This window comes from Anomalospiza imberbis, chromosome 11, assembly GCF_031753505.1.
Source record: "Anomalospiza imberbis isolate Cuckoo-Finch-1a 21T00152 chromosome 11, ASM3175350v1, whole genome shotgun sequence".
Lineage (NCBI taxonomy): Eukaryota > Metazoa > Chordata > Aves > Passeriformes > Viduidae > Anomalospiza > Anomalospiza imberbis.
In genome coordinates this window covers 18,268,495-18,282,792 of record NC_089691.1, presented here as the reverse complement: position 1 = coordinate 18,282,792, position 14,298 = coordinate 18,268,495, and the positions used below count along the sequence as shown (strand labels likewise).

Below are 14,298 nucleotides of genomic sequence, written 5' to 3'. Positions count from 1 at the left end.
ATGCCAAGATGATCACCAGTGCAAAAGTCAGGGATGGAGCTTGAGGCTGTCAGGAGCCTCAAGAGCAGCATGGGAGAGATTGGTGTGGTTCTGACTGCCCTGTGTGGGTCATCCAGCCTTCCTGCCACGGAGGACAGGACATTGGGAAGCCCTGGGTGATCTGCATTGCTGAGGCATTGCTGCTCCAGGTCTTTGCTTGGCTGTAAAACAGTTGTGTCTCCTGCCTAGCATTTAGTGGGAGCATCTGGACCTGGAGCAAAGTTAAGGGTTCTTACTAACGTTTCTGCTCTCCTGCAAGGAAGGCGGTCCTGCAGGACTGCCAGCAACCCCTGTCCTCCAGCAGAGTGTTGGACTGGCTTCCCCACCTGCAACAACTTTGGAGTGGCTTTTTCCACTACTGTGACTTTACCTGCAGAGGAGGGATGGGCTTCACTCCTGTAGCATTCAGGGTTTTCATCTCATTTTAAAAGTCATCAGATATCCAGGATCTATTGAACCAGGAGTCCCTGTTCCCTGTGTGCTGTCAGGCTGTGATTTCTGCTTGTTCCCTACTAAAAGACAGGAAATTAAGTGCAGTAGCTCATAGTTCCTCTGTGCTATTTTATTGCTAGAGAACAAAACACTGAGGAAATAAAATTACTTGGGAGGAAGATGAAACCTATTCAAGAAAGTAACTCATGTTTTTGGTTCTTTTTTTTTTAATTTTCAGGTTCTACATTGAAAGCATTTCCTTTCTCAAGGACAAAACTACGGTGGAGCTGTTTTTTCTGAATGCCAAGTCCTGTGTACACCAGGTAAGACTTGGAGCTCCTTGTGCATCTTTCTTCTATTGCTCCTCTGCCACATACTCAGTCCTGAGAACTTGATAGGAGCTGTGTCTGATTTCTAGAACTAATTGAAGTATTAAGATCTCAGCATGCTCTCTCCTTGCCTTGAATGCTGATGCTTCATGCACACAAATGAGGCTGATGATGGTTTCCCAGTCCTGCTTTCACAGCCCTGCTGTGTGCTCAGTGCTCTACAATGAGTCTGAAATACTCAAAAGCTTTTAAGTTACTTGAAATCTGGGTTGTAACTTCCCAGGTAGGCTCTGCTCAGTGGCACATTCTCCTACACTCTGTGTAGCAAACACTCAATGCAAGTGTCTCTTTACTGACTTTGAATCAAACTTGACTTAAGAAGAAAAGGCCTGTGAGGAAGGTCCTGTGGTGTGGATTTGGTCCCTAATTCCTTTACTTCCTGCCTTAATTCAGTGAGATAGTAAAGTAACAGTAAACAGTAGTAGCAAATCCTATAAAGCAGCAATTGCAACCAGTTGTTGGAATATTTTCTGTATTTACTTTCTGGCTGAAAAGCTTCCACTGTTTTCTTAAAATATTCGGATTGGTAAAATAAGTGTTTTTAAAAGGCACATCAGGATGTGGTAATCAAAACCTTAAAGAACAAGGTTGATTTGCTGCAGGTACATCTTGGTCTGGAATAAGAGTGGTGTGACAGCCAACGTTGCCATGCCCGTACATGCAGCTGCAGTTCAGTGAACTTTACTCTGATGCTTCTGGGATTTTCCAGTTAATGTCAAACTCTGGTCCCTTTTGTTTTCACTCATGGTTCAAGTCTGGGAGGGTCACTTGGTTCTTACAACCTTTCCTTGGGAAACAATCCTGTATCACAAATTGGTGGTAGAGCTCAGTGTAGCCAGCCAAAGCTTTCACCTTTAATATGGTTCCGATTTTGGAGGATTCTTATTTAGGATCCAGTGTTCATTGTTTTATAAAAGCATATAGAAACCTGAAAGTGGTTGATGGCAGAGCTGTGACTGTGCTTTGTACAGGAATTGCTTTCTGGAAGAGTGAAGGAAATTGGTGCATTTTTACAACATGCTGAAGTGTGAAAGATGCTCAAAGATCTTGGGGCCTTATGGTTATTAAAAAGCAAGTCTCCATTTGACATATCTGCCACTTAAATTGAAGGGTCTTGGCAGCTTGTAGCCATCCTTAAATTGCTCCTTAAATGGAGCAGTTTAAAAGCACAAATAATTTTGGAATTGGAAAATGGGTCTGGTTTTGGAAAGAATGTGGAAAATGCCGCTGCTATTGAAACAAACCCTAGTCAATATTAACACATTTGGGTGCCAGTATATGTGTTTATATATAAAGCATATCAGAAAGCAAAGAAGAGAAGCATAAAAAAAGAAGTTTGAAGGCAGGCTGGCTCTTTTTTTTTTTCCCTATGGCCTGCAAGGTGTGTGCTCTAATTGCAGCAACCCAAAGTGTGGCATCCCTGTTCCTGCAAGGAAAACTGCCAGAAGCAGGGGCTTTCTATTGTGTCCAGTTTCTGTGGGCAGCAGAGGGATGAGGATGAGGAGCATCACTTCCTCCTGAGAGGAGGATCTCTGGGCAGCACCAGGTGATTCAGCACCCAGGGAGGGCTGGGGAGGCCTGACTCTGCCTGCAGCCCTCTCTGTGCTGGCAGTTTCACAGCCCAGCTCAAGCCTGTGGCTCCTTCAGCAGGAGCCAGTTCATCTACTCTCAAGTAGCTTTTAACCTTCCAATTAACTCTTGTAAAAATACTCTGTTCTACGTGACAAACTTCGGGTCAGTCTCTAGGTTTCAAGTAGTCCTGAAGGGCACGTGGGGCCAACCCCCACCTATAAGCCCCTGGGATGGGGACAGGAGGATGCACAAAGGCCCCTCAGATGTGCTCCCACAGCCTGTCCTCTGCCCTGGTGCTGCTGGCTCCTTTGTGGGGCAGGGAAGGAGCCAGGGGATGTCTGAATAGGAGCATCCCCAGCTCCATGAGTGGCTGATGCTCACTGATGACAGCCAGGAATGTTCCCTGGCGTTTCTCAGTCGTTAATCCAGCTCCAGAGGTTAGACCTGCCTCAGCTTGGCTTTTTGGTTTTGCTTTTTCCCCGCCACCCCCTTCCTTTCCTTTCCTTGCTGTATTCTTGGGGTGAGGAAACCCCAGTGTGTCAAAAAGCAGGAGCGCACACCCAGCCCATGTGCTCAGGAGAGCTCCCCAGAGCACAGGCAGTGCCAGAGGATGCCCTGCCAGGGCAATATCCTAACCCGGATCTGTGCATGAAGCCTCTGCTCTGTGTGGGCCAGGAATGTGGTTTGGGATAGATGCTGCAATCCCTGGGGTGTGCTAAAGCCTGTGTGGATAAGATTGCTTAAAAGTCAGCCGTGGTTTTTTGCATTCACAAAGGTGTTTCCAAAGTTTTCACTGTAGCTTTTCCCCACAGGGGAAACCCAAATCCAGGGTGGTGCAAATGCCTGATGCTTGAGTGCTCTTGTGACATTCCTGAGCACTGGCATGTGTTGACAGCACAGCACTCCGTGGGTACCTGTGCTCCCTTGGCTTCTGTCCTTAGAGGACAGTGATGCTTTTCTGAGCAGAGGGGAGAGAGGGAGATGCTGTCCTGCATGTGCCATGGGCATGCCAGTGCTCCTGCTGGCACGGGGGACACACCAGAGAGCCAGACAAAGGCTTGGGCAAGCACAGCCAGCACAATGGCAAAGCTCTGTGCCAGCCCTTCCCGTGGAGGGGATTTATCCTTGGCTTACAAGGTGCAGAGGCTGCATCAGAAATGTTATTTACAGTATTCTTTGAGATGTCTGTGTGTGAAATCCTGTAAGTGGCTGTATCTAATCAAAGAGAATGGAATCCCCCTAAGGAAGTCCAGCACCTCTGGGGTCAGGCTGGAGCTGCTGGGCAGTGTGTGCTGGCCATCTTGTACCAGATGAATAGAAATGTAGGGTAAATACTATAGCATGTTACTATATTCTTAGTTACATAATATATTACAAAATAAGATTATGAGCAATAAAAAATGAAATCAAAACCTGTGTAACAGCTCTGAAAAGGGTGAAGGCTTGCTTGGTGTTCTGCAGTGCACAGCCATGATTCTCTTCCTCACCTTTCAACCCCACATTCCTTCTTACAAATCTCTGTGCTCCTTTCTGCAAATCAGGTAATGCTTCACCCTGCCAGGACTTGGAGGAATCTGTGGCTTATGCATTTTGCAATCTCTGTAGACATTTTGGCAAGGAAGGGACAAGATAGACAATAAAATCTCAGCTGCCAAAAATATATTTATTTCTACTCCCCACCCACTCCCCCACCTCTGTGCTCTTGTGTACAGTCAAAGCTCCTTTGTGCCTCTGGGGACCTTTGCTGGCACGTGCCAGGTTCATGCATCCTCTGTGACCTGTGCTGCTCTCTGTGCAGTCTCCTCTGCCTGTGAGCACATTGGGAGACCCCTTTGCCTGAAGCACAAGAGGGCTGAGACCTCATTTTTACTTTTGTGAAGCCTCCTTTGCACGTGAGCAGAACACAACATGTGCTGTTGCACTTGCAGAGCGCCCGGTGCCCCCTCACTGCACAAACCCTGGCATTCAGCTGAGGCAGCAGCTGCTGCCAGAGCTCTCACCCTGCCCTCCTGTCACGTCAAGCTGCCTGTTTTCCCCCTGGTCTGGTGCTGCAGTCCTCAGGCCCTCTCAGTGCTGTGTGGTCCCAGCAGCTGCCTGGCTCCTGCTCTCCAGCATCCATGCTCTTGGAGCTTGGAGTAGTCACATCCATTGCCAGGAACAGCTTGGACCGCCGAGCAGGAGGTGGGAGCTGGTGATAATTATATATCCAGGTCTGTGGAAGTGCATTCCAGTGACTTGCTTAAAAACTTGTTTATCCACATGTATTTTGGGAGAATGCAAAGGCTGGAGTTGCTTTGTGTACATCTGAGCTCTTGTTTCTCACTTGCCTCTCTTTTCCAAGGCTTTGAGTATCACTGCCTGAGAAACTTCAGTGATGACAGCTTCAGTTTGAAAGCCTTCTCTCCCATCACTGACTTCAAGAAGCTGGGTTAAGATTTATAGCTGTCTGAAACCCACTGTAGAGCTGGAATTTAGGCGAGTGGCAGCCTGGTGCAGTGGTTGCCTCGAATGGATGTGTTTGCACAGGGAGCTCTGTAACGTGTTCAGTGTGTTATTGCACAGCCCATGACCATAGCTGGGATGCTTTCAGGGAGGTGGGTCAGAACTGGTCACGCACATGCTGATGATAAATTTGGAAAGATAAATTAGTCTTTTCTTCTTTTGAAACAGCCAAGTTTGGAAAAATAACACCCTACTTGGCTAACAAAGCACTGTCAAGTTTATTATGCATTAGGGCTAACCTCCATATAGCTCTGCAGCCATACAGTTGAGTCTTTGCCAGGCCTTAAAATATGATCTGTAAACGAAGATCTTGGTCAAGTTGGCTGTGTTCCCCATTTCCTCTGTATCTCTGGGTGTCGGGGGGTTTATTTTAGTTCCCATAAGTTTCAAGGACTTGTAAGAATTGCTTTTAAAAAAGAAGAAAAAAGGGAAAAGTTAAAGGAAATGTAAGTTTTTAGAGGAGTCTGTGATAGCTCCATGAACAGCAATGCTTGTGAGCACTTGGCAGCCTGAAGACCAGTGCTTACCAAGAAGAGCTGTTGAAACAGACCCCTGGTGTGAGCATAAAGTCTGGCTGGTTCCCAGCTCATGGGGAGCAAAGTGGTCATATATCAGAGAGCTCTTGAAAGTTATATAATGGATATTTCCTAATTCTCCCCCACCTCAAGGGAGAGGGGAACGTTCCCATGTAGCCTTATAACATGGTCTGATCCTAGCCAAGGCTATTAAATTCCCTCTGTCCATTGCCTGAGTTGGCTGTTCTGCTCCCAAAGACAGCACATGTAAAGCCCAGGTTGAGGTTCAGCAGGATCAGCTGGCCTTTTGCTCCTCCAGGGCTGTTCTCTCCTGTGGATTCTGCCATGGCAGTCACCTCCATGGCCCAGCCTTCACAGCAGCACGTCAGCAGATGAGGAGGATGGAGCCTGTGAACAAAACATGACAGGAGGGGGAGGCAGGACCCCACGCTGATGTAGTTTGGCAGATCTCCATGGGGCCCCCCAGAGACCTCACGTGGGGCTGTGCTGGTGGCTTTGGGTTGTGAGGGGCTTGGCCATGGTGTGAGGACAGTCCAGGGCCTCCTCTGAGAGTGCTGAGGTCGATCCAAGTCCTGCTGTCAAGGATGATGGTGCCCCAGGGACCTGTGAGGCTCTTGGGGAGGTGCAGGTTGTGTCCCAGCTGGGCTGGCCCCTTGCCTATGAAGATTCAGTTGATTTGCAGCCAGAGTTCTGTTCCTCACATCTCTGGATGTAGTCACCTCCTCCTGGGATTAAGGACTGGGTTAATTGCCATGAAGAGTCCTGCACCTTTGATGTCCTGGCCACAGAGCAAAGATGCTGTGACAGCTCAGCCAGTTCTGTTGTTGTGTGTGTTGATATCTCACCGTGAAGAGGGGGTAGGAAAGCAAAAGGCTGTGATTATATGTTAATGCTAATGACACTTGCTGTGTAACCTGGCTTGCAAACCAAGGGAGTCTTTATGCTTTTCCCCATTCTCTGCTTTTACTCTCATATTAGTGAGAAAAAAGCAGCAGTAAATGTGTTCCTGCTGCACTGTGCAGGTCAGTCCTGGAGTAGCTGCTCCTGTCCCTGAAGTTTCATCTAAGTGAAACTTGGCTGACGCACAAAAGGCAAAGGGAAATAGATGAGAGTGGCTGGCAGAGACAACAAAATAAAGGGTGTAACAGGGAAACCTGAAGCTGTCCCTTACCACGAGGCACTAACAGCTTTTATTTTTGAGCTGGAGTGTCCTGAGCCCCTGAGGTGGGAAGCAGCAGGTCTGGCCACAGAAATGCTGTGTCAGCCTCTGCACATGCACTGAGCTGTGTTTGGTCTCAGGCTGTGCTCCCTTGTGCTTGGTATGAAGGGCTGAGGGGTTCCATGCATGAAATGCAAGACATCATGGACCAAGTGAATGCTGTGAAGCAGCTGTGAGGCTTTCTGAGCCACCCAGGCTGCAGGGCCCCGTGGGGGAAATGCAGCACAAGTGGGAATCTGAAGTGCTCCTCTGAGGAAGGTCAGGAGGAGCAGACTGCCATTTGCTCCTACAGCAGCTCGGATTCTGCTGCTTTTGTGCTTTGCTTTACCTCCCTGAGGTGCTGGAGGCAGACACTTGCTTTGCTGTGCTTTTTCCAGCTCGGAGTTTCTGTCCTTGGGAATTGAGTACCCAGTTCAGATGCTCAGCAAAGCTTGGGACAGCTGATGCAGAAGGGAGTGGGATGGTGCCTCCAGTGCATTGCAGGACAGTGTGAACAGCAGGTGACACCACCAGGGCTCACATGTAGGAGTGAATGCTGGTAATTGGGGCAGGCAGTTGAAAGCTGGAGGTTCTCCATGTGCTGCCAGTGTTTGTCTCTGTGCAGTAATTAATTCCCCAGCACAGCCACCCCGACAGGGCGAGTGACAGGATCTGCCTGACCTAGTTCCTCCTGCACAGCTTGTGTGGTGTAACAGGTTGTGGCCAACACCCACAACCCTCCCCAGCCTGTCAAAAACAGCCTTTAACACTGAAAAGCTGCTAAGCTTTCTGCACTGCTGGGATGTGCCAGCCCACCTCTCTGGCTGCCAGGACATACAGCAGAGATGCTGCATCCCTGGTGGGAAGTCACCTCGGTGCTGGATAAGGGCACAGGGGCGCTGGCACTGCTTTGTTCACTTCTGCTGGGTCCACACCCAGCTAATTGCCTGCCTTGGTCTGAACGTCTTGGAGACGTTTCGGTCCTTTCTTTCCCTCTGACTAATTGCACCCTTCTTTCAGATTTTTTTTAAATCACCTTTCGGTAATCACTGGTAATTATATTCAGTCTTGTGGCTGTCTCGAGGCTATTCAATCATAGTGTGTGTGTTTTTGGGGGTGTATTTGGCTAATACAAATCTTGAAGGAATTAGTTTGAGGGAACAAGCATGTTGGTATCTCGGCTCTCAAATCTGCAGGTGAAATGATTTTGTTGTCAGTCTTTAACCTCTGGAGATTACATGTGGTTTGAACAAACCATGTCCGCTTTCACTTCTTGCTCTGGCTCTAAAGAGTTAAACATGACAGTTCCTGTGTGTGCTTATTTTTTTAAATCTGCTTTAATCTGAGTTTACAGCCTAAAGATTTGCTTAACACAGTTAATGCTCATCTGACTATCATCACTCTTGATCTGAGTTTTCATCAGGATTTCAGACTTGTATCTCTATGGCAGTAAATTCTAGTGTTGTTGCTGTGTCTAATGAGGGTTCACTCCTCTATTCATGACCAAGCTTGTGATTTTTATCACATTCTATGTCTGTGCAGCAAGACTTGAGCTCCTATCTGAACTGGGGGCTAAATTCTGCCCATGGGCACAGAAGGTTGAGTTGGTCTTAACCAGATGCTGAGATAGTGACCTACTCCTGCTCTACAGTAATTGCCAACCAGTTTGGACACCTGCTGCAGCCTTTTATTACTCTGATGTTTATCAGGATGACAAAAGCCACCACCTGAATCCACTGGACTGAGTTCAGTGTTTAGATAAGCCACTGGTCTTCTGGATGAATCTATCTCAGTGGTTAAAATGATGGGCCCCTGCACAAACTCTAATTGAAAAATATCAGTTTTGTCCCCTCCCTGGAGCTGCAGTCACCAGTCTGTTTAAACTCATTTACATCTCAAATGTAGAAGACTCAGATTCCATTATCTGAATGACATACATCTACTTAACCTCGTGCTGGTGACCTTGTTCCTGCTTGGGATAAATCTAGGAAAACCTTCCACCTTCATCTTCAACACGTGGCCGTGGGAGCACTGGCTGTCCTGGCTCTCAGGGCCCCCCACTTGCTCACTGAAGTCTCTGCTTGAATTACCCTGGCAATGGCAGGCAATGCAAATTAATCTTCTTACAGTCATTTTCCTCATCTATTTTTGAAATCTGACCTTGCTGATAAAGCAATACTAAGACAGAAACCCCCATCTGCTAACCTCCAGGCTGAAGGATGATTATAAAATCAAAATACTGCCTGAGTGAGTGGCAAGAGTCACGGTCCTGCACTCCAGAATGACACATATCACTGTCTGGATTTGTGTCAAGCCAAGGGCTGTCCAAACTCCGTGACAGCCCAGGGCAGAGCTGGATTACGTTACAGCAATGGCCAATTGGTGAGCCAGATGGCAAATAATGTTATATTATGATGAAAAAGTACTTTCAGGCTCAGAGGGAATTGCCCAAGACACCGTCACTTGGAGAGCATTAGTCTGTCAAATACAGGCTGAGCTGGGCTTTGGCATCTTTTGCTTCAAATCCTTGCTCTGCTGCTTAGTTACTGCAGGACTTCAGGGCAGTCCCTTCACTTCCCTGCACCTTTTTTTTTTTTCTGTGATTTTGAGTCCCTTTAAAGGGTGGATTGTTCTTCAGGTTGGTTGGTTTTTTGGTTTTTTATCCTGAGCCTTGCTTAGAGTGGCCCCAGTCTCCTGCCGCTGTTACTGTGTGGTGACAATAACTAGGTCTGGTCCACCCTGTTCTGAGGTTTGCAGCAGCTGGAAAGACATGATGGCAGCTCTGCTCCTGGGGTGATCTGTTTGTCCCCTTTGCTAGGTCAAGACACCTGCAACATCTTCAAGAGGTCAAGTTGGGGAGGACTCTCTTCACTCTTTAAAGCTTCTAAGCAAATGCATTTGAAACTGAAGGCCCTGGCACAGCAAATGCCTCACTCGGAAAGCAAAGTGAACTTCCTCACATGGAGAAGCCAGTCCCCCTTCATGCTCTCTCTGGTCTCCTAAAACCCTAAATGAAGTGGTTTGTGGGATCACTGTTAACACTTGTGGCCGTGCCATAGCAAGCAGTAAAGTGACCAGAGTTTCTTAAGGCCAGTATCTAGGAAAAAGCAAATAAACACAGAAGAGCAGCCTTGCAATTACTATTGCTAATTAGCTAATGGCTGTGAGGTAGTTTGAAGATGAAAAGTGAGGAGGTGCTTGGTTATTAAGTCCCAAACACCCTTGTAAGGCCAGCAGCAGCTCTTGCTGTGGGTCAGCAGAGACTCTGGTGCAGCAGCTCATCAAGTGCTGCTGAGCTTATCTGGGAGCCAGCAATAAATTGAGAGGACTTTGGAGAGTTAAATCTCCTTGAGTTTCTTGTAGGCTTAAAAGGCAATGAGCCCCATGTAGCTGACTCTGCCCTGGGGCAGGGCAATGGTCTTGGTGAGCTTTCAAGGCCCCTTCTGTCCCTGTTTTCCCTGATTTTGTGATCCAGGGGCAGCTTTGCTGAGCCAGATCTCACCTTTCCTGCTGAGCTGAGATTCCCTGTGATGGCATTTTCTCATATCTGAGTTCTTTGTCTGCTGGTGAAGGACACCATGGTGCTGGGATGACCTATCTCCCGTAATCCTCTCGCCACCACAGCTGGCATCAGAGGTTGCTTGGGCAGATGCATTTTAAGCTTTCAAAAAGACAGTTCAGATGTGCATGACAAAGACTAACCTGATACAGACCTGGAAGTAACAAAGTGCCTTAAAATTGCACCTATGTGAAGAGCTTCTGGGCTGCAATCTTGCCTCTTTTCTTAAGCACCAACATGAAAGAGATCTGAAGGAAGGATGCACTTCAAGCTATTTTTTTTTTCTCTTAACTTGTGATGCGCCCCTCCTCTTCTTCTAATAAAATATGTCTGGGAATGCTTTGGGGGCTACTCCTGCATAGTTGGTGCCACACCTGTTGGGAAGGGGAAATTCCTCTTGGTCTGCCTGTCAGAGAAGCCTGGGGGAGTGCTGCTGCTGGAATGTTTTATTGACAAAGCTGGCAAAAACACTTCCTTTCCATGAAAATTGAATTATTTGTTTGTTCAACTTTTGAATTCAGCCTCTGTGGGCCAGACCTGCAGCTGTGGTAAATTAGCTCAGCTCCAGATGTGCCCTAATATATTTTGAGATGTCATTTCCCTGTATCTGTATGTAATTCTGTAGATCTTGCTGCTGCCCTGGTTTTGGCATTATTTCAGCTTTCGGTCTGCTTTGTCTTCTCGTTCAGCCAACAGATCCTGGGGACTAAAGATGTGTTGGGATCTCAGTGACATGAGGCAGGCATCATGTCCACTATCTGCATTTGCAAAAAGTCAATAAGAAAAATCAGTGTTCCTGGGCTGCTCCGTGGCTCAGTTTTGTGCTTTGCCCACTGTTTGCAGGATGCAGGAGGAGTAAAAGAGTGCAACTGTCAGTGCATCTCCTTTACTCTTCCAGTGTCACTGTTGGTCCCAGAGTAGAACCAAGGCCAGGGCTTTTCCTGGTAAGAAACTAACCTGGAAAGTTTGTACTTAAGCTTGTAAGCAGGCAAAAGAAAAAGGATCCTCATGTAGTTTTGATGCTTTGGCACCTGTGGAGTTTGTGAGTACATGGTGCTGTTAAAACAGGGCTGGTTGGGGGTGGGCTCAAGGCACAGGAGATTTTCAGTATGGGGTCCATGCAGTTTCTCTGAACATTGCTCTAGAGCTCCAGTGGAGTTGGAAGAAATGAAAGCTGTGGGATGCAGACTGAGCAGGACAAAGGACTCAGTTATGCTGTCCTTGTGATTAATCAGTATGGCTGGTTTAGCATCAGGGGGCTGTGTACCACAATGACAACAAACAAGGAATGGCCCTAAAACTGTAAGCAATAAAACTCTTTACGGAGAGATGGATGTAATTCCTTGGCACTCTCTTGGCTGGGACAGATGGATAGATGCACCCAAGCTCAGCTTCTGTGCTCTGGAGAGCACAGAAATGAGCTGGGAAATACCGTTTCTTGTAGATGGTGTCAGGGTTTTATACCTTGTCAAATACTGCTACTTGTGGAGCTGATATGTGCTCCTGGGTGCCATCCAACCATGTATCTGCCCTGCCCCATCCCTGCAAGTGTTGAATGCCAGGGCATGGAGTAACCTGGTCTGGTGGAAGGTGCTCCTGCCCGGGGACGAGACGGTTGTTAAGGTGCCAACCAGTCTATGATTCCAACCCAAACCAGTCTCTGAGGAGGGGTGGGTGTGCTTCCAGCCATTAAAACCCCTTCGTTGCTGCATGGCAAAGGCTGGCAGCGTGCGGGACCGCGTCCCGGCGAGCTCGGGCGCAGTAACGCGGAGCAGCATCCCGTGAAACGCCGCCGCAGCCGGATTTGTAAAGAAAGCAGGCGGAGGGCAGGGCTCGGGGTGGGGAGGACGGGCCGTGTGGCGGTGTGCGGTGGCGGCGGGGGGACGCGGGGCGGGCAGTGCCGGTCCGGCAGCGAGAGCCGGCACCGCCTCTCCCGGTGCCCCCTCCCCTCCTTCCCCGGCGCGCCCGGCTCACGCTCTGCTCTCTCCGGCGCAGGGGCAGATCGAGGTGGACAGCGAGACCGTGTTCAAGTTGGCCGCCCTGGTGCTCCAGGTGAGTGTCTCCCCGGGCTGCGTCCGGCTCGGCGCGTTCCCCTTCCCGGTGTTCTTTCCGCGCTCCGTGCGGACGAGCCCCCGCGCGGTTGTTTGTGGTCTCCGCGGCTGGGGAGCGGAGGGGAAGCTGGAACACATAGGAGTTCTTTTTCTCATAGGCAAGTAAGAGAAATATTTATTTGAGGAGTTTTAAACTGAAAGAGTAAGAGCTAATCAAGGGAAGTCATTTGTCTGGGCAGGTTTCCATTCAATTTATCACTTATCCTAATTTAAATACATTCCAGAGATTTGGGAAGAAAAGTGTAAATATTGTAGCTAAATCAGCTATATTATGCCTGTGAATCTCCTTTTCCAAGCATATGGTTTTGATACCTCTGTTATGTTAAAATATACAGTGTCATTTTCCCCTCTCATTAATCTAGTTTTGTTCTACTGAGACTTAAACTCCAGTTATTTACCGCTTTCTATGAAATGAAATTCTGCCTTTTATAAATAGGGGATTTTCCCCCATTGTCATTGACAAAATGCCACAGCAAAGCTGCAGCAGCAGCTTGATCTGCCTGAACAGTTGTTTTCATCTCGAGTGAGCACAATTTCTCCCAACTGCTGAGCTGACTGTACAGCCAACCTTTGCCTGGATGGGAGAAGAGGGAGAATTGTATTTCACTTCTTGTGCAGTAAAAGCGACATTTGATTTGCAATGTGAAACTCATCCCCGTTTTGGAAGCAGTTTTATTTGTGCTGTGGGTGGATTGTCTACAGCTGGGAGCATGAGGGGCCAAGTCCAGCTCTTGAGCACATGCAGGCAGGCTCTGTGTTTTGCAGGGAGTGTGGTGGGGGTCAGGATCTGCCTGCAGGGCTGTGGGAGTGGGGAAGTGAACAATGCTGGGAAAATCGAGGGTTTTGAAGAGATCATGTTTTAATTCTGTCACTGTTTTTCAATTGTAGGAAGCTAAAGGGGACTATTCCAGGTAATAACATTTTCCTTTCTAATACTGGTGTGTGCTTGATGGATGTGTTTTTCTGTGTTGGCATTGTACTGCAAACAATCACAAACGGGGGTAAAGTCCAGCTGCGAGGAGTGCCCAAAGAAAGTGAAATGTGCTGCTGGGCTGGATAAAATCTGAGTCTGCAGGGTGAGTAATGCCTTTTGTGAGCAAGCTCTTAGTCAAAACAGTGTTTCAGGCCACCAAGCTTTGCTCCCCTCCCGAGTGTGGGTGCCGCAGTGGGAGAAGGGGAAAGCTCCCACACTTCCCTGCTGGGAAGACTTGTGCTTTGCCAAACTTTTGCCAAGCAAACCATTGCCTATGCTTCTGCTGACCTGTGTTTGGGTCCATGTGGGTGACCTTGCCCACAGCCCTGCCCCTGCAGTGGCAGCACATGCAGGGACGGTGGTCAGCTGCCCCGGGGATCAATGAGCCATGTTCTCCTGCAGCTGCCCCGGGGCCTCTCCCTCCCCACACTTGGCCCAACAGTTGTGTTGTAGCTGATGTGCGACCCCCCTCCTCCGCTTGAGCTGTTTAAAGCTGCATCATCAGGTCTGCCTTCCCCTTGGAGGTGCTGCTCACCCAGCTCTGATTGTGATAAGGGGCTGAGGGGAGCGGGTGGGTTCACCTGGACCTGCTGGAGCCACGGGGAAAGACCTCCCATTAGAAACAGCTCACTAAGCAAATAGAGATTCAGAAGATTGGCTTTGGTCACGTTAATATTTTACTGCTTGCTGAGTTTCCATGTGGGGGGAGAGGTGTGTTTTATGCTTTAGCTACAGCAGCTTTGGAGAGCGTTCAGTACAGACCTGTCTGCCCAAATGCAGGGAGCAAGTCACGTTTGACTGCCAGAGTGACTCTGCTTTCCCTTGAGGGGGCAGTTGTCAAGTAAATGCCAGTGCCAATCCGTAGACCCCTTTCCTTCAAAGGCCTGTCCGTTCTCTGCCAAAGGACATGCTCTGTGAAGTCCATCAAACCTCCTCCTCCTGTTTGTTGGCATGCTGTCACACCTGCAGGGAGAAAAAGATGTCTTT

General features: G+C 48.4%; 1 protein-coding gene across 7 annotated transcripts in view; it reads left to right on the top strand.

The window, feature by feature from the left end:
- The window catches only part of FRMD4B (FERM domain containing 4B), a 132,157-nt gene that overhangs the window by 78,681 nt on the left and 39,178 nt on the right, over positions 1-14,298 (top strand). For 5 of the 7 annotated variants that reach the window (XM_068202224.1, XM_068202227.1, XM_068202228.1 and 2 more), the window contains exons 5-7: positions 710-794; positions 12,223-12,279; positions 13,227-13,249. In XM_068202224.1, the coding sequence (XP_068058325.1) occupies positions 710-794; positions 12,223-12,279; positions 13,227-13,249 (165 nt within the window). The remainder of the gene's footprint in view (positions 1-709; positions 795-12,222; positions 12,280-13,226; positions 13,250-14,298) is intronic. The other 2 variants (XM_068202230.1, XM_068202231.1) reach the window with 2 other exon arrangements.